Below are 18,582 nucleotides of genomic sequence, written 5' to 3'. Positions count from 1 at the left end.
TATAACGCCAAGCTTTAACACTATTTGTTATGTTATGTAATGTATGTAAGTGTCCATGTTTGTATGTATGTATATAAAGACGAAAAGCAAAGCAGAACAAAACAAGCGGAGTTACAAAGAATAATTGCAAATGTAAATCAAGAAATTACACATAAATTGCTTTTCAATAAAAATAATAAGTTATGTGGAAAAGTAAGTACAAAGAATCATTACAATGTTAACAAGTAGTAATTTCAAACTACTGCTACTTTTCTCCAATGTTTATAAATAGCTGTGCTGTACAGTTATAAAATTTCAACTGTAATTGCACACGGCAAATAAATTACAGTTTTTACGACGCTGTGCATTCTGGTTTCTGACTTCTATTATGTAAATATGTGTGTGCATAAGTCTGTATGTGCATACGATTTGCGGAAAAGGCTTACATGTTTCGTCCTTAAAACATAACACAAATGCTTGCCAAGTTGTTTTGTAATGCTTTGAATGTCTTTAATGCTTCAATTAAGATGACTGTTTGACTTTCGTATTACTAATTGAATTAATAACCCATTAAAGAACATATTATATAAAAATAAGTGGAATTACTTTTAATTAATTTAATTATAAATATAAGTACTGCTTCCATATCATTACCAACACATGCGATCGAGCATTAATTAATTATTTTGTAATCAACAGATTGCAGCAGCACACCAGATTCGGGGCCTAACTCACCGCCCTCATCCACTCTCTCCACCGGTGTGGTGGGCAGTCGTGGTTCACCTACAAGTGCACCGATCCAAGAGGAGAACGAAGAGAGCGGACCATATCAGCCGGGCCAACGTAGCAATATAAATGATCTCTCGCTCTTCAGTTCACCATCCATGCCGAATATACCGCTTGGCGGTCCACATTTGGCCAGTCATGCACATGCTCAAGCCAATGTCAGCAACTATAATATGCTTGCTGCACTGCGGCAACATGTACCCACATTGGCGGCACCCACATACTATAGTCCGTTGGCGATACCATTTGCACGCCATCAACCGCACCCGCCACCACAGCCGCCATCGCATGCCGCATCGATAGCGGCCGCTGCAGCTGGTGTTATGCCGCCTACGCCATCGCCAGTTGTACGCTCGGCGTCAGCAACGTCCACCTCATCGTCGCAAGCCTCCTTGGCCAGTGATGTGTTACCACCTATTGCGCATGCTGCTTCAACACTGTTACCAGCCGGCAGCGCTGGCGCACACAATCACAACGTGTTGGGTTCTGGTACGTTGCATCCCGTCACACCAATGGTTGGTGTTTCGCCTTCGATGTATGGTCAGCCCATAACCGATGCCCAAGTGGCTCATGCCCACCTCAATAAGCAGGGACACCGTCCACTGGGACGTACTCAGTCAGCTCCGCTACCGTTGGGTCATCCAATGTTAACCGGCACCGGTCAGATTGGCGTAGGGCAGACGCATTATGAGAACAGTGATGTGAGTGCTTAGTTTAAATAATTATAGTGGTTACAATTTCAAATTTTCATTTACGAAAAATTCATTTTCGAAAAAACTGTGTTTAAAAAAATTTTAAAACATTAATGTTCGTGTATTCCTTTTATTTTTAATAAATACCATTTCAATTTCGAAAAAAAAAATTCGAAAATGCAGTTGGGTAAAAAATCATATGAGAACAGTGATGTGCGTGCCTTTCTTAAATTTATACAATTTCGAAGTTTCGATTTCGAAAAATTACAATTTCGGCAACATTAAATTTAGAAGTTTTAATTACGAAAAAATTCGATTTCGAAAAAAGCCTTTTAAAAAAATTTGAAAACACTTATGTTCGTGTCTTATTTTTTTTGTAAATACCATTAAAATTTCGAAAAAAAATTTAAAAACTTCAGTTTTGATTATGAGGATAGTGATGTGAGTGCGTTTCTTGAATTTACAAATTTTCGAAGTTTCGATTTCGAAAAGCTACAATTTCGATAACATTAAATTTAGGAGGCAAAAAACCAATTTTTTAATTTAAAGATCAAATACACAACAGACTTTGTAGAAATTGAAATGGGAGTGTCTTAAATTTATAAAATTTCGAAGTTTAGAATTCGAAAAATTTCAATTAGACAATAATCCTTATATAATTTATGTTCCAAACTACTTCGTTGTGCACCTTTATCGTTTGCTCTCTATATTTTTGACAAAAGATACACATTGAAAATGCCCAACCTCTCTTCATCTCTTCTAGGCGGAACAGCAGGCGCATATGTTGGTTACACAAAAGATACGGCAAACACTGATCAATCGCAGTAGTGCCAATCGTGAACCACAACTCAAAGAGGAAGATGATGCGGCTGAAGTGATCGATTTGACGGACAAAAAGAAGCCACCAAAGACCATCATTACAAGTATTGTACCCACGAGTACTTCACAAAATCTGCCAGAGACCACCAATGTACCACTGGGCGCCTGCATGCCCAATACACCGAGTAAGTTGCGCGATCAGGAGTACCTGCAACAACAAAGGGAGCTGCTATATAGACAAGCATTGCAGGTAATTGTTCGCTTTACATAATCAATCTTTCAGCGTAAAGTCGATATGTATGCATATTGAAATTTGTCCTTTCCTTAGATGGATGATTCAATCGCACGAGGCTTAATACGCCCACTGTCGCGTACCTTATCCAGTCCATTGGTGCATATGGGTCCGAATGGTATTAGTCAGCTGCCAGATACCGGGCAATATGCTCCACCTATCATAACTTCCTCATCAGCAGATCATATACCGCCAGTAAATCTCACAGTCCCTCATCGGCGTCGAGTGCTCGAACTTGCGCCAACTGGGATGGCCGCATCGAGTGCATTCTCATCCTTACCTGCCATACAGCCGGCCGTTGCTGTTGCTGGTGCAGCCGGTGGCAAACTGATAAATGAGTTTCCTACGCACAAAACTACCACTGGTCTCGCTTATGATAATCTGATGCAGAAGCATGCCTGCACTTGTGGTGATAATTCCGTACATCCGGAGCATAGTGGTCGTTTGCAGAGCATATGGGCGCGCCTGATTGAAACTGATCTGGCCAAACGCTGCGATCGTCTGCGTTCACGTAAAGCCACGCTGGAGGAGTTACAAACGGTACACACGGAAGCACACACAATGCTCTTCGCTTCGAGTTCGTGTCAATTGAATCGGCAAAAGTTGGATAGTCCGCCGGCGTTGGGCTTTGTGCGCCTCTCCTGTGGTGGTTACGGTGTGGACTTGGATACCACTTGGAATAAGGATCACACTGCCGCCGCTGCACGCATGGCTGCGGGTTGTGTTATTGATTTGGCTTTTAAAACAGCCAAAGGCGACATTAAGAATGGTTTTGCGGTTGTGCGTCCACCGGGCCACCATGCAGAAGCCAATTTGGCCATGGGTTTTTGCTTCTTTAATTCTATTGCGATTGCCGCCAAATTGCTGCGACAACGTGTGCCCGAAATGAAACGTGTGCTGATCGTAGATTGGGTGAGTTCATGCCGAGACCTGCTTTTAAACATGATTTAAGGCAATTTTTCGATTATATAGGACGTGCATCATGGCAATGGTACACAGCAGGCATTCTACGATAGCCCCGATGTGCTGTACCTGTCCATACACAGGCACGACGATGGTAACTTTTTCCCCGGCACTGGTGGCTCCACTGAGGTAGACACGTTTTTACTATTTGTTACATTTTTTCTAATTCTCTTTTTCTTTGCTTTTGTAGTGCGGTATTGGCGCCGGCGCTGGTTTCAATGTAAACATTTCCTGGTCGGGTTCGCTGGATCCACCACTGGGCGATGCCGAATATATTGCTGCATTCCGTACAATTGTGATGCCGATCGCAAAATGTTTTAATCCAGATATTATTTTGGTGTCGGCTGGTTTCGACGCAGCTGCAGGTCATCCTCCACCTTTAGGCGGTTACTTAGTATCACCGGCTTGTTTTGGGTTCATGACGCGTGAACTAATGCAATTGGCCGATGGCAAAGTGGTGTTGGCGCTAGAGGGTGGCTACGACCTACCCGCTATTTGTGATTCTGCGCAGGAGTGCGTACGCGCGCTGCTTGGCGATCCGTTATCTGCGATCACAGAAAGTGAGCTGAATAGGCCGCCTTGTCAGAATGCGATAGACACCCTGCAGAAAACGATTGCCATACAGGTGAGAGACAACGAAATAATGAAAAACCAGATAAAATCCATACTACCATTCACAGTGGTATTACTTTTAGCAACTATACCTAAAATATGAAAACTTAACCGTCGAACGGTTCAACGGAAAATGCATTGCTAGTGGTTTATTTATAAAAACCGAATTAAGGTTACTTTATACATATCCTCGTTGCGTATACGCAGCGTTTTCTTTTCATAAAATTTTATTTGCCGTGCACATTTTTACCGTTTTTCGGAAAACAAAATTTATTTGAGTGTAATCAATAGAGAGGCTATTAGTTGGTGTTAAAAATATTAAACTATTTCATATTTGTCGGGCTTCTAGGAATGCCGTGGCGTTATGTTTCGTGTACGTATTTCTGGCGCACGTCTTGTAAATAGAATTGTTCAAGACGAATTTAACGGAAAAAAACTTTTTGTAATTTTTCCTTGCCTTTTTGTGAATGTGAATGTGAACACGTTTATATTGTTTTGAAAAGTAACGTTGCGTATACGCAATGGTGGAAGGAATGTGTTAAGAAGGAAAGCAAGGAAAAATGATGTTGTCTTCAGTTTGAATGACAGCAATACGTTATAGTGGTCCGATATAAACAATTTTTCTTTAGATAGTATAATACTAAATTTCGTGAATATATCTTGTCAAATGAAATGAAATTTTTCCATACAATGGCCGGATTTTAATCGTTCAGTTTGTATGGCAGGTATATTATACAGTGGCTCGATATCGGTGGTTCGGACAAATAAGCTGCTTTTTGGGAAAAAAAGAACATGTGCAAAATTTCAGAGCGATAACTTAAAAATTGAGGGATTTGTTCGCGTATATAGAGACGGTCATGACATTTATATATTATATAAGTATGTATATAAAATAGGAAAGGAGTTACAAACTTCGTAGAAAACATAATATACCCTGTTCAGGGACTATTGTAATGTAAAATGTTTTTAAAAATCCTCTTATATGCTGATATCTTAAATCATATTTCAATATTATCTACATATCGTTATTACAGTCACAACATTGGCCATGTGTACGCCGTTTAGCCCATACCGTCGGTTTATCTGCCCTTGATGCATTGAAAATTGAACATGACGAATCGGAAACAATTACGGCTATGGCGGGACTCTCGATGCAATCGATGAACCGGTATGCTTTATTAATACGAAAATTGTGCAACATGTATTAACGTTTGTTATTTCGTTCAGAACTTTATCACGTGATGACTCAGAGGAGCCAATGGATCAAGATGAAGCCAAATAATTTTAAACCGTGGAGCTCGAACGATTTTTGACTTGATTGACTTGCACAGATGCACTTAATGTTGCTATTGTTGCAATTTTTTTATCACATAATCCGCCGTTAAACGATATACACATGTATCAGCCAAGCGGACATCGGATTTGTGTACACAAACGTCTGTGTATTGACTATGGGAAGTGTAAGATGCTGTTTCGGTTTCATGATTTTATTATCTATTCCCACTTGACTCATGAGCTGAGGTTATGTTGAAACAAAAACACAAGCCAACGCGCTGGAGGGAAGTCAGTCCGTTACAGCATTTAGTGTAACCGTTGTATTTTTGGGCGTTTTGATATTAAGTGGAGGAAACAACTCCCGCCCAAGTAATTCGTTCATTGCTAAGCCCATGAAAGGGGAAAAACCGAAAAAAACTAAAAACAAAAGCTTTTCTGGCATATATGTAGTAGTAAAATTGAAAACGCGTATATGTATATTAGATATACGTTTAAATATATTTTAAATATAAACACATATGTATGTAGCAGCATATGTACAACATGTAACACTTTACAAAGTATTTGTATATATACATATATTTATATTAAATTAATTTATGTGTGAAAGTACATATATGACATATGTATGTATGCTTTTTGATATTCAATACTAATATGATGTAAGATCAGAGAAGAATTTCTTAAATGTTGATTTAATGTTATAAGCTAAAGTTAGAAAAAGAATTTTTAATGTTAATTGTATGTAAGGTATATTGTAGTAGTTCATTTTCATTTAGCAACAATTTTTATTTCTTTTTTATCACACTTTAAGGGCATCAACAAAGAAAAAAATAATATACAACATATATATATTTTTCTAAAGAAAACATCTATGTGATAAAGAAAGAACGAATGAAACGAGAGCCAAATTCTTAATGAATCTAATAAATTAAAACAATGAGTCCAAGCGCAAATGTCATTGACTAACCACCGCCTATCACAGCAGACGATAAAATAACGCGCATTTACAATACATAAATCACTGCAATTGGTCAAACCCACAGATTTACCTAAAAACTCACTTTTAATTTTAAACATTTCAAATGTGAAATAAAAAACTATTTTTTTATTTTTATTTTATGTATGTTAATTATTACTACCAAAACTGAATAAAATAACTATACACTATATATAAATATATATATATATATATTAATGTTAACTATGTTGTTGCACGTTCAATGCAATTGGATGTGTTCGCATGCGCTAATTGTATGTTATTATTATTATTATAATTACTATTATTATATGTATATGTATTTAAATGTAATTAGAGAAGATTTTTAATATACACATACATATACGTGTGCTTATGCGTGTATGTATACAATATGGAATATTGTATACATGTATATATACGTATATACATAATTGAACATTGTTTTATTGCCACCCATGCTATTTTTCACGCTTCAGAGGAGAAAAACTACTGCAACTTCTTGTGCGCACATAAATTAGTTTGAACGAAAGTAAAATGCGGTTTATTACAAATGAAAGTAGTAGATGTTTCGTAAAAGGAAAAGGAAATTAAAGCTATAACAGTTTTGGAGATAACAGCAAATTTATACATAATAAACATTACAAACTAACAAACAAGAAAATGTAAACCGAATTGTAATTGGTTACAAATTATTCAAAATATGCTGGTATATTTTTTATCAAACTCAAATATTGTGGGACGGAGCTGAATTTAAAAAAATACAGGAAAAAAAGTTATTAAAAAATAAATAAAAAAATTTTTCGTAATATTTTTTATGAATTAATTTAGAGTTTTTTTTCTTATTTTTTTAAATTATTTTTTATAAATTGTTTTTTATAATTTTTTATTTATATTTCGTTTTTTAAATTTTTTTCCAGAATTTATTTATTATTTTTTTTTTTTAATTTTTTTGAACTTTATTTTTGAAAATTGAAAAGAGTTTATATCCTTTGATACTGACTGTGTTGAGAATTTTTTTATTTTATTTATTTAATTAAACAATTTTTGGACAAAAATTAAAAAATTAAAGTTTTAATCCCCAAATCAGAATTAAAAATGTATATATGTATATTTTTTATTTAAAAAATTTTAATAAAAAAATACATAAAATTTTTATCAATATTTTATATGATTTATACTTTATAAATGTATATTCTTCTTTTTATAATTTTTTTTTATATTTTTCCTGATTTTTTTATTGTTTTCGAGCAATTTTTTTTGTTTTTTTTTATAAATTTCAAATTTATATTTGTGAAAATTGAAAAGAATTTATAACCTTTGATACTGCTTGAGTTGAGAATTTTAAATTAAAAAATTTTGAAACAAAAATTGAAAAAAAAATTTTAGTCCTCAAATCAGAATTAAATTTATAAAATATTTTAAAATTCAAAAATTTTGTTAAAAGATAATACCAAGATTTCTCATTTTATATGAAAAAATAAAACCATTATTTTTCATATTAAACGCTGGACCGAAAAGGGATTAAAAAAGAAAAAAAATTAAATTTTTGTCGACAATTTTTTGGATTTTTTTTCTTTTTAATTTTTTTTCAATTTTTTATGATTTATATTTTATAACTTATTTTTTTTTTTATTTTTTTATAATTTTTTTCGTGTTTTTTTAATTTTTTCGAGCATTTTTTTGGTTTTTTTTATAATTTTTAAAATTATATTTGTGAAAATTTAAAGAATTTATAACCTTTGATATTGAGTTGAGAATTTTTAAATTTAAAAAATTTAACTACAAAAATTTAAAATTAAATTTTTAGTCCCAAATCAGAATAAAAAATTTATAAAATATTTTCTAATTCAAAAATTATTTAAAAATAAAACCATTATTTTTCATACCAAAAGCTGGAAAGAAAAAGGACTAAAAAAGGAAAAAAAATTACATCTTTCCAAATGAAAACCTATAATTAGCAGTAATGCTGATAAACTTAATTCAGTTTCCACGCTTATTATTTCCAAACTAAAATTACCAGAACCTGCAATTTTTCCGTTTTTAACAACCCAATTACTTTTTTCATTGCTAAGCTAACTATTATTAGCGTTTTTTATACTTTCCAAATCGATTTGTATCACTTAAAATAACCGAAGAGATAATCATTCATGCTGATTTATTGAAATGGATACTTGAATATTTTCTCATTTCATTATACACAAATATTTCTTTTGCGTCTAAATTTTCATTTGTAATGATCGAGCATTTTCCTCTCCAAATTTTATGTGCATATACATACAAACACAATGGTAAATGTTAGTAATATTGAAAGTGACGTGCGCGACGTTTGCTTGTTGACTTGGTGCATACTTTGTATACGCTTCAAATAGTAGTAAAATATATAAAATGAAAATGCAAAAACAAAACAAGCAACAAATGTACAAAATTACTGTAATAAATACAGTAAACCACAAGAAAATAACGTGACATGTCTTTTGTTATGAAAACAATCTAAAAACAGAAAAATAAAAATTAAAAATGTTTTTAATGAAGCGTTGAAATTGAAACAATTAAAAAACGTAAAAAGTAAACAAATGCAAAAATCCTGGCCAGATTTATTGTTAACATGTTAAATGTATAAGTAATGGAAAATAAAGAAAGAAATGGATATAAACAAACTTAAGTTTGATTGGTATTATTACAACAAATCGTGTGATTTGAGGCACTCAATGTAGCACAAAACAACAAGTAAGAAGTAAATTTGTATGCAAGTAGATATAAATGCTCTTGCAATGTCTGGCAACTCAAAATTAAAAAAAAGACGACATATTTAAACTAGTGGTGATTACAAAATAAAAGTATTGTAATTGAAAAACATTCTTTGTCAAAAGTATTTAACATACGTGCGTAGCCTAACCTAAAATTTGACCAAATTATTTTGTCAATGCTGTAGAAAACTTGTTTTTTTTTTATCCTAAGAGATAAATTGCCAAATTTTGGAAAGAGCGAATGGAACAGGCAACTGGCATAAGTCACACATACTGGCATAATGAAAGAGACACAGTTTACACATCCTATTGTGTTGATTTGAATTGGAAAACTTTATTGCTGATTTCGTAAGCAGATTTTTTTGACAAGAGAGTATAAAACACAATTATAGAGAGTAAAAAAGAGGGCTAATGATTGAACATTTAGTACTGATCAGAACTATAACCCATGAGTTGGACTCATGGACTTTTCGAAAGTACATCTAAAAATAATATAAAAAGCGGTTACGAAATTGTAATACGCACACAAATTGAAAAAAGATTTACTGTTATGCAAATACGACAGTTGATTTAATTTGAAAAAGTTGTCTTCTAACAAAATTGAAACTTATTTAAACAGTACAAAGTACAATGTGAATGAAAAAGTGTTATTGAAAAAATTTATAAAGCAAAGCGGATTTTAGAAAAAAATCATTTCAGAACTGTTAAGTGTTAATCGAAAAGATTTTAAAGGTAAAGGTAGCTGTAAAGTTCATAAAAAGAGTACAAAATTTTTAGTAACCCTGCGACCTCTTTAAGTTGACTATAACCAGTTGAGTGACAGATTTATGGTATGCTAGGTTTTTTATGCGGAGCCACATATGGTAATTTTGCGCCAGAGTTGATGTCAGAAATTTTGCAGAAATAATAAGAAGATAAGAAGAAGAGTGTGATATCCTGTTAGCTCTCACTTTTTGTCAGCTATGTTGCAGCAGCAAATATGATTTTAGAAAGATGTGAGAAAATGTAATCTGAGCATTGTCGCAGACTACAGTGATATCTATTGAGTGAACTATAGGCAAAAATGTTAATAACAGACATTCGAATTTAGCATTAGCTATTATCTTTAAAAGGTAATTTTGGTATACATCTGGCTATATAGGAACTTCTAGATCGCTATCGCAGAAATCAACACAGGAAATTTGATTGTGTTCACAAAAATTAACATAAACATACATATATTTTAAAACAAGCCACTAAATTAAATGTTCTAAAAAATAAAAATAATAAACACAAAATTTGAACATGACTGTCCAAAGTTGTAGTAAAGTAAAGTTCATTAAAATTTTGAGTTAATTTTTCCCGTTAAAAGGAAGTTTTGTAGAATTGAACGAATTGCTCAGCAACTTAAGCTACTCCGTCATTAGACTACAGATATAAATAGACACTTTTGCGAAATTATGAGACAGATGAGTATGAGTCGGAATGCCAATGGCAGAAATACATAATAAAACGATTTATAGACTGTCTTAGAATGCTCTTTTAAAAGGAAAAAAGTCGATAAGACTATTGAATATGACTTTTCTTATCCAGAACTTAGGGGAACATTGGAAAATTTCTAAGTTAGTGGAATTGGTAACCAAATTTATACTGCCTTTTATACGCCATGTTTGTTGTTCCTTTCCAATCGATGGTCACTAAAAAAACCACGAAAAAAACTAACTCACAGACAAAATGTGAATATTTTGTAAACAGAAATATAAAAATTTGTTCCTGCATGAGAACACGTTCAAGGTTAAAAAAATTAATTGAATTTATGAAAAACTGCTGGTCAAAATTTCGAATTATCTCTATGCATTTGGCTTAGAAAGTCCATTTTGATAACAAATTAAGCTGGACTTAACCTACCGTTAGATAAAATAAAAAAAATATTTATATTATGTTACAATTCTTAAAATCAAAACACCTCATTTCCGTATTCCTTGAAGTATATTACCTATTTATTTGTAGTTTTAATATTTCGTACCAAGAAACGGCTATAACCCCGAAAGCGGTGTCTACGAAGAAACAAGAAACGTCAAACTAACGGTTAAGGTTTACTTCAAGCTGCTCTAACGTGGTTTTGAAAGACCTATATTCTCATTTAAATATCTAAATGTGTTTTAACATTAACTTTCTTAAAGAAAAGTATTGAGAATTTAACAAAAATTACCATAAACCAATTCGAAAGAAGAAAGAAAGATATATTATATAACTGTATAATCAGGGTGGCAAATAATGCATTAAAAATAATTTAGTTGACATTTGAAATGATTTTTTTTTAATTCCGTATTTTGGTTTATACATAACGGATTCAAAAATAAAAATTAAGAATTTTAATACAGAGTATATCATAAAAAATTAAAAGAAAAAAACATTTTTTTTAATAATTTTTTTTTTTGTTTTTGTGTACTTCATTCAAATTCAAAAATTTTAATTTTCCAAAATTCCAAATGTTGTGGATTTCAAATTCGGGAATAAAAAATAAAATTAAAATCTAATTAAAATTTAAATTTAATTAAAATTTAATTTCAATTTAATTTCTTATAAAAAAAATTTAAATAAAATAAATCGCAACACTGGCTATAATTTTAATTCATCAGTTTGGTTTTAACTGTTGAAAACAAAAATGATTTACTTGAAAAGGCTTTATTGCGGTAAACGATAAAAAAAAAATCGTAAAAAAAAATTTTGGAAATTAAAATGAATCAAAGAATAAATAAATGGAATGTTTAGAGCGCTTATAAAAAATGGAAAATGTTTGCGAATTTGTCAACAACAAAATACTAATTTTTACGTTTAAACGAATCTCTCTACTCATTATTTATAACCCGTCCCAAAACGCATTTCGCGGCTTTTAGAAATGTGATTTAAGGCATTTTCGTATAATTTGACACATACATATTTTTACAACCTTTTTAATATTTGACTTTGCACAACCTTCATTAATTAAAATATACAAATTTATTTATTTTTGATATTTAATTTTATTAATTATATAAACTATCATAATCAAGTGTTTTGTCTTAATGTAAGGATGTACTAAGATACGAAACAAAATTAACTGCGCTGAGAAAGTACCACGAGTCAGGTATGTAGTATGCAGAACTTTGCAAAAAATACAAAGAAAAAAGACAAATTGAACAAAATATAAGAAGCACACAAAAATTTATAACATAATATATGTATGTATGTATGACATGGTAAATGGTAAATGGCAAATGGTAATAAATTTGTAATAAAGTGTAATAGGCAAAAAGTGTAAACACAAAATATGAATAATTTACAAAAGAGACACACAACTAAACTTAGATGTGAAGGCAACAAGAATAAAAAAAAAAAATTAATTAATGTTAATAAAAAATATATATAACGTACGATGTACCTTAATGTCAGCTGTGCAAATTATAATAAATGAGAGTAGTTAAACGTAATTGTAATAATATACACTAATTATGTATGTATGATTGATTTCGTTAAATACTCTTAAATACGTTACACATACAATACAAATACAAATTGTTATAAAGCAGTCATTTATAAACTGTGAATTTCTTGTCTTACATGAAATGCATACATATACATAAATTTATTACATATACATACATATATACTTATACATAAATATAATTTTTGTTCTATACACGCTGAGTGTTGTCGTATGAAAATGTCACGAGAAAAATACCTAATAAAAAGTATCTTTTATGTCTGCGTTAAATGTACACTATGCGCATCCTGTATCAGTTGGGATAACTTTTGTGAAAATGTCGGAATGTCCTGTTGAAAATAAAGATGAAAAATCAATACATATGTTCAAAAACACAATAGCAGCATGTTTGTTTATTTTTGATTATAAGAACTCACAGTTGATAAGCAGATCACATCCAAGTATTTCGGATTGACTGGAAATCCAGCCGTTACGAAACTCTCACGCAACTTCAAATTATCGACTTGACCCATGGCGTACAGCACGTTCGCCAACTGGTCGAAATGCAGCGAACCCTCACCCGACAACAGCCGATTGATGAGCGCACGCTGAAATGAGATGAGCAAACTGTCCTGAAACAGTGCACGCTGAAACAAACGCCAACGCTCGTTCACGGTTTGCATCGATAGCAACACCTTGCGTACGAGGTTCGGATCATTGCCGGACACTAGCACCTGTCCGTAAGCATTCAATATGGCCATAAAGTGCTCGGGATGCAAATTATCACTGCTCGTGTGCAAGAGTGAGCCATTGTACTGCACGTGCGGTTTGTAGAAATACTGCCATTTATGTAGCAAAATGCTGCAACAACAACAACTAATTGTATAATTTATGCCAAGAATAATAAAAATCGCATAATATAAGTATGTGGTGGCTACGCACCTATCAAAAAGCGCGTACACCGTGCTGCTCAAATCAGTGCCGTCAACCAAACTAGAGTCGTGTTGTTGTAGTAGCGGCAGCACTTGCTCGATTGTGAAATTTAGTATGGAAGGCAGCATAGTGGTCCAAGTGTTACCCGGCTGTTGCACGACTAACTGAAACATTTGCAATATTTTCTCCAACACTGTCAGCTGATTGAGACTCAACTGTTCTCTGCAAACGAGCATAATAGTAAGTTAAGATTAAACCGCTACGAGGAAAAAATAAGCACCAACCTGCTGCTGACCGTTATGTAGAGCGTTATCATGTCTTTGATGAATTGCGCACCGAATTGGTTCAATAAGCTGCGCAATATGCTTAGGCTTAAATCTGCTGTGGAAATCGAAATCGCATTATTGCTTATGCCGAAATCGTTGAAAAGCATTAAAGCTTTCGTAATGATGGGCTAAGTATGAAGAAAATTAAAAATAGATTATTTTATTTTTGCGAATTTGTTTATAAAGTTGCATTTGAATTATTTTGTTTATAATAATAAAAAAAAATATTTGAAAAATACGACATAAAATATGTAATTAAATAAATCTTATAATAAATATACATATAAAAAATTTTAAATAAAAAGTAGAATAAAAAAAGAAATTAAACAAAAAATTATAATAAAGAACAAAACAAAAATAAAAATTAAAAAAAATTAGAAATTAAAAAAAACATAAAAAAAATAAAAATTAAAAAAAAAAATTAAAAAATTAGTTTCAAAAACTTTTTTTTGCGTTTTGGAAAAATTTTCAAAATTTTAATTTAAAATATTTTCAAAAACCAAAAAAATTTAAAAGTAAAAATTAAAAAAGTTTAATTTTAATTAAAAAAAAATATTTTTGAAACAGTTTCAAAATTTAAAAATATCAAAAAAAAAATTAAAAAAATAAAATTAAATTAAAGAATATTAAATAAATAAAAAACACAAAATTATTTAAGAATTTTTAAATTTAACAAATTTAAAATATAAAATATAAAAATGTGCTCCGATATGGAAAGTTTCTTCATATCTTTTAGCGTTTTTGTTCTATTGACGTGGTTGTTATAACAAATAGAAGGAAGTAGCATCTCAAAGGCGCAAATATACACACACGTATGTACAGTATACATACATATGTACAAGTTCTTAAAAAAATGTAACTCCTCTTACCCTGAATGCCAAAGCTAGCATGTCTTTTGTCGTGTTGCAAGAATCCTTGAAGTATTCAATGACTTCACTAAAAATACCCAAACTATTGGGCATCACTGAGGAAATTTTCGAAACGGATGCTTGTGAATCCAATTCTAGGAAATTTTGTGCTTGGCATTTCACATATTCACAGAGCTGCAAGATAAATGAATAGAATTTTAGAATAAATTTGAGGTTAAAAGTTGTAAAAAATTTCAGCATAATGACTTAGTTAGCTAGTTAGGGTGGATGTCTGACGACGCATAATGACATACCTGATTGCAGCGGCTTGTGTAATCCTGCTGCTGCTCTTCCATAATTTTCCACGGCAATACCAAGTAGCCTATAAGGCTGATATAAATATTGGTAATGGCTTGACGTGGTAAATGCGTCAATTTTAGGCCAGCTTGCATCAGCTGCATAACGAATAATGTCTCCAGTAAACGTTTCGGTCTTATCACAGTCGAAATGCACAACAGCAGTTGGCCTGAAAATGCAAACAAAAAATTGTGAAATTGATTTTTTTTTTTATTAAAAATTATACTTACTTGCGGATATTGAAACAATGGGCGCTACCGTTACATTATTCGGCAATAAAATAGCGCCAAGTGCATCAAAGAGGCTTTGTATAACTTCATCGTATTTGAGGTTAATCGACATCGGTAATATGCTTCGTATCGCCATTAGTATTTGAGCATATCTGCAAAAAATTTTAAGAGTACAAAATTTAATTACAAGTAAAACTCTTTGGTTAACCATTGGCAAGTACTCACAAGTAATCAAAATCAGTCTGGAACGTCGATTTGTCTAGATTGAGTGTTGCTATTTTGTTGCTAGTGAAAAATTTGAGCAATGTCAATAGATTTTCGGTAAGCAATTTTAATTGACTGGTTACTTCTGCACCAACTTCGGGCGAATTGATATCCAACAGTGGTGATAAACGCACCACCGCCTGGCACACAGTTGATAAATCACGCAGATGCTCGTTGAAACTTTGCGATTTTAGTTTTCTGCCTAGTTCATATAGTTTGCCACTATCGAGATCGCTTTCTAGAGACAGTAGGTAGACATGAGGACGCGACCAATGCGCTGATACTTGTGCGAAAACAGCATTCGGTCGAGATTCGCCAACCAAAGCTATACATTCAATGCACTGCGACAAGAATTGCTGCCACTCGGTTTGCGTCTGGGATAAAAGAAATATATTCAAATCACAAGCACGAGTATATTAAAAAAAATAAATTATTATTATTAAATATTATAATAAATATAAATAATGTAAATTATAGTTAGATAAGATATAGTTAAATTTTATAATCGAGCGTGAGTTTCAAAACCGACTATGCAAGTTTCGGTTTAGACAAGTTTTTAAACCCTTTAGCACAAGTTAGACTGAATTTTATTCACATTTTTGTTTAAAGAAAAACTTAAACCTGGATAAACAATTTATTTATATTAAGAACAGTTCAAAACAGACATAAAAATTTCGACCAGTTTTTCGACCAGTCTCAAAAAATATTTGTTTTCCTCTATGATTTTAAAAATGCCTATGCTATATTTCTAGTATCTGCTAAATGTAGTAACCACCGATAAAAAAAACTTTTCACTCTCGAAATACGTACGTAAAGTATTATACATTCAATAAAATAATACAAATCAACTGCTAGGTATTATATTGTGGAAAAATTAGTTTTTAATGAAAAACAGTCGACTAAACATAAACATACATAAACCTGATATTTTATGGTTCTACTTTCTTTACTTTTAAATATTGTGATACTTACGTTTTCTTCAATCAACTCATTGTCTAAAAGCTCCAACTCGGATTTATTAAACTCAAACAATATACGACGCATAATCTCTACGACTAGTTGATATAGAACATCATTGTAACGGTTTTGTTTTGAGCTCAACATAAGTCCCTTTATAATTGGAGTCCATATTTCCAGCTTCTCCATAAAATCTAACGCACCATTTTCTAAAAAAAGAAAATAAATTTTTGTATGAAAACTTATATTATAGCTGCTGCTATAAATCACATTTGGCATTTCTTACTTGAAATTGTACAACAATAAAGCGATTTAAGGAATGACTCTAATAACTCATTCTGTTGAACCATTTTCGACCAATATCGATCGGTATATAACCGCAGTAGTTCCCTAAATTTATCAGCGTACATTTCACTTTGATGTTTTGTAGTGTTATGCTGCTCCAAAAGACCATTCACCCCCGACATAATGGTTAACGCGTGGGGCAGTGGCTTCTGCAGATACAACAGCTCATTCAGCACGGATAGTGCCGCCAAAGAGATGTCAGGCTGGGTGGCACGCCATTGTGCCAAGTCTAAAATGCTCATAAGAAAATATTCTGAGATCAATTCAGTTCGTGTCCATGAAACGAGGTGTTGCACACATGTTAGAAGCTCCAATACAGCGGAACTACACAAATAACAAATAATTGAAATTGATTTAATGCGAAAATATTAATAGTTTAGGAGATTGTTACCTGAGTTGATTGTCATTTGGCAGCGACGTGGTTAGGGCATAGTCCACTAAGTTATTGGGTAAGGAATGGATGTCTTTATCGTTGATATGGTATACCGTTATTATTAAATACTTAGTCAGTAAGTCCAGTATTTCGGGTATACACATGGATATGCTGAACACAAAACACAAATGAATTAGGAAAATACAATGAACCGGGATATTGCATTTTATAAAAGAACTTTTTTCAAGAAATTAAACAAAGGAAAACACTAAAATTTGAGCCACTAAACAATACATATACAAGGTTGACTTTAAAAAAACATTTTACCCTAATCGAGAAAAGAAGTTAATTGACCTAAAGTTTTCTTACCAAGAATTAAAATAGTTTTGACGCTCTGTTGTTACGCAGTCACGATTATTTAAGACTTCTTCCGATGTGATGCGCAGCAGAGTAACACCAAGTACGAATTTATCCGAACGTATTAATTCTAAACAGTGTATTATATAGCTAGGATGGTCGTCGGGGAACTCACGCTTCCCAATGAGCGCAATCAATTGTGCGAAGGTGTCCCGTTGTCGTCGCTGTACACTCACGACAGATAAATTTGCGTAGGTATTCCATAATGTTTCTCGCAATAAAGTTCTTTCGTTTGCAGTCAAATGTGTCCAACGACGTGAAATCCAGTGCTCTAGCGTTGATGTACTGAAAAACCAAAGATACTGATTTGTCTCAATAGAAGCAGCCACCTGCAAGCTTATTTGCCAAGCACTTGCTTGTCCCCTGAAGGCGATTAGTTCAGTTTCTATTTCACGTTTACGTATATTAGGCGTGGCTGGTTGGTGGAATTCTTGAAGTAGTGCCTCTACCACAGCCAAAGAGGAAGACTGTAAGGAAACCATTTTATAGATATAGATAGAATTTAATGCGTTTCCGATATAATTTAGACATAGCTGGACTGAATTTGTAGGAATCGCAATCCCTTTTACTACGGAACTGCGCTGCTGATAACGCCTGTTACTCACCATTTTCTGGTATGTCACGGTGGCAGTCAATCACACTATTAAGACGTATCAAGTTGTGCAAATTTCTTCTGATTCTTATAATAAAACAGTCTTTTAATTCAAATTGCCCATAACAGTTTTCCGTTGTTTTTACTCTGTAAAAAATATTTGTCGTTTTCCGAAAAACATTGAAACAACGAAATCGACGAAATCATAAAATACGAATACTGCGGCAGAGGAGGCAATTTGACGTTTATTTATCTATTTTAAGTAGGGATAGACGTTGAGCAAATGCGCATGCCGAATATCTAAAAGTTTGCGCAAACTTGACGTTTTAAAGTTCAGGTGTTTGGGAA

At 32.5% G+C, this 18,582-nt stretch overlaps 2 protein-coding genes across 19 annotated transcripts in view; one reads left to right on the top strand and one right to left on the bottom strand.

Moving 5' to 3' along the window:
• LOC105231817 (histone deacetylase 4) overlaps positions 1 to 7,223 on the top strand; it is a 43,649-nt gene extending 36,426 nt beyond the window's left edge. For 14 of the 18 annotated variants that reach the window (XM_049454262.1, XM_049454269.1, XM_049454271.1 and 11 more), the window contains 7 exons: positions 679 to 1,466; positions 2,221 to 2,526; positions 2,605 to 3,480; positions 3,541 to 3,660; positions 3,722 to 4,156; positions 5,178 to 5,311; positions 5,371 to 7,222. In XM_049454262.1, the coding sequence (XP_049310219.1) occupies positions 679 to 1,466; positions 2,221 to 2,526; positions 2,605 to 3,480; positions 3,541 to 3,660; positions 3,722 to 4,156; positions 5,178 to 5,311; positions 5,371 to 5,425 (2,714 nt within the window). In that variant the 3' untranslated portion in view covers positions 5,426 to 7,222. Of the gene's footprint in view, positions 1 to 678; positions 1,467 to 2,220; positions 2,527 to 2,604; positions 3,481 to 3,540; positions 3,661 to 3,721; positions 4,157 to 5,177; positions 5,312 to 5,370 lie in introns of all 18 variants that reach the window. The other 4 variants (XM_049454273.1, XM_049454270.1, XM_049454266.1 and 1 more) reach the window with 2 other exon arrangements.
• A 4,905-nt stretch (positions 7,224 to 12,128) lies between these two features.
• LOC105231824 (exportin-6) lies at positions 12,129 to 18,508 on the bottom strand. Its single transcript, XM_011213303.4, has 13 exons — positions 18,248 to 18,508; positions 17,595 to 18,109; positions 17,244 to 17,396; positions 16,794 to 17,176; positions 16,523 to 16,716; positions 15,512 to 15,924; positions 15,287 to 15,438; positions 15,014 to 15,225; positions 14,721 to 14,894; positions 13,810 to 13,979; positions 13,535 to 13,747; positions 13,030 to 13,453; positions 12,129 to 12,942 (listed from the first exon to the last, which is right to left on the bottom strand). Exons 1-13 carry the CDS (start codon positions 18,248 to 18,250, stop codon positions 12,868 to 12,870), a joined length of 3,081 nt encoding a protein of 1,026 aa, XP_011211605.3. The 5' UTR covers positions 18,251 to 18,508; the 3' UTR covers positions 12,129 to 12,867.
• Positions 18,509 to 18,582: the final 74 nt, after the last annotated feature.

This window comes from Bactrocera dorsalis, chromosome 4 (assembly GCF_023373825.1).
Source record: "Bactrocera dorsalis isolate Fly_Bdor chromosome 4, ASM2337382v1, whole genome shotgun sequence".
NCBI classification, from domain to species: Eukaryota; Metazoa; Arthropoda; class Insecta; order Diptera; family Tephritidae; genus Bactrocera; species Bactrocera dorsalis.
This window is presented reverse-complemented; position numbering and strand designations above follow the sequence as displayed.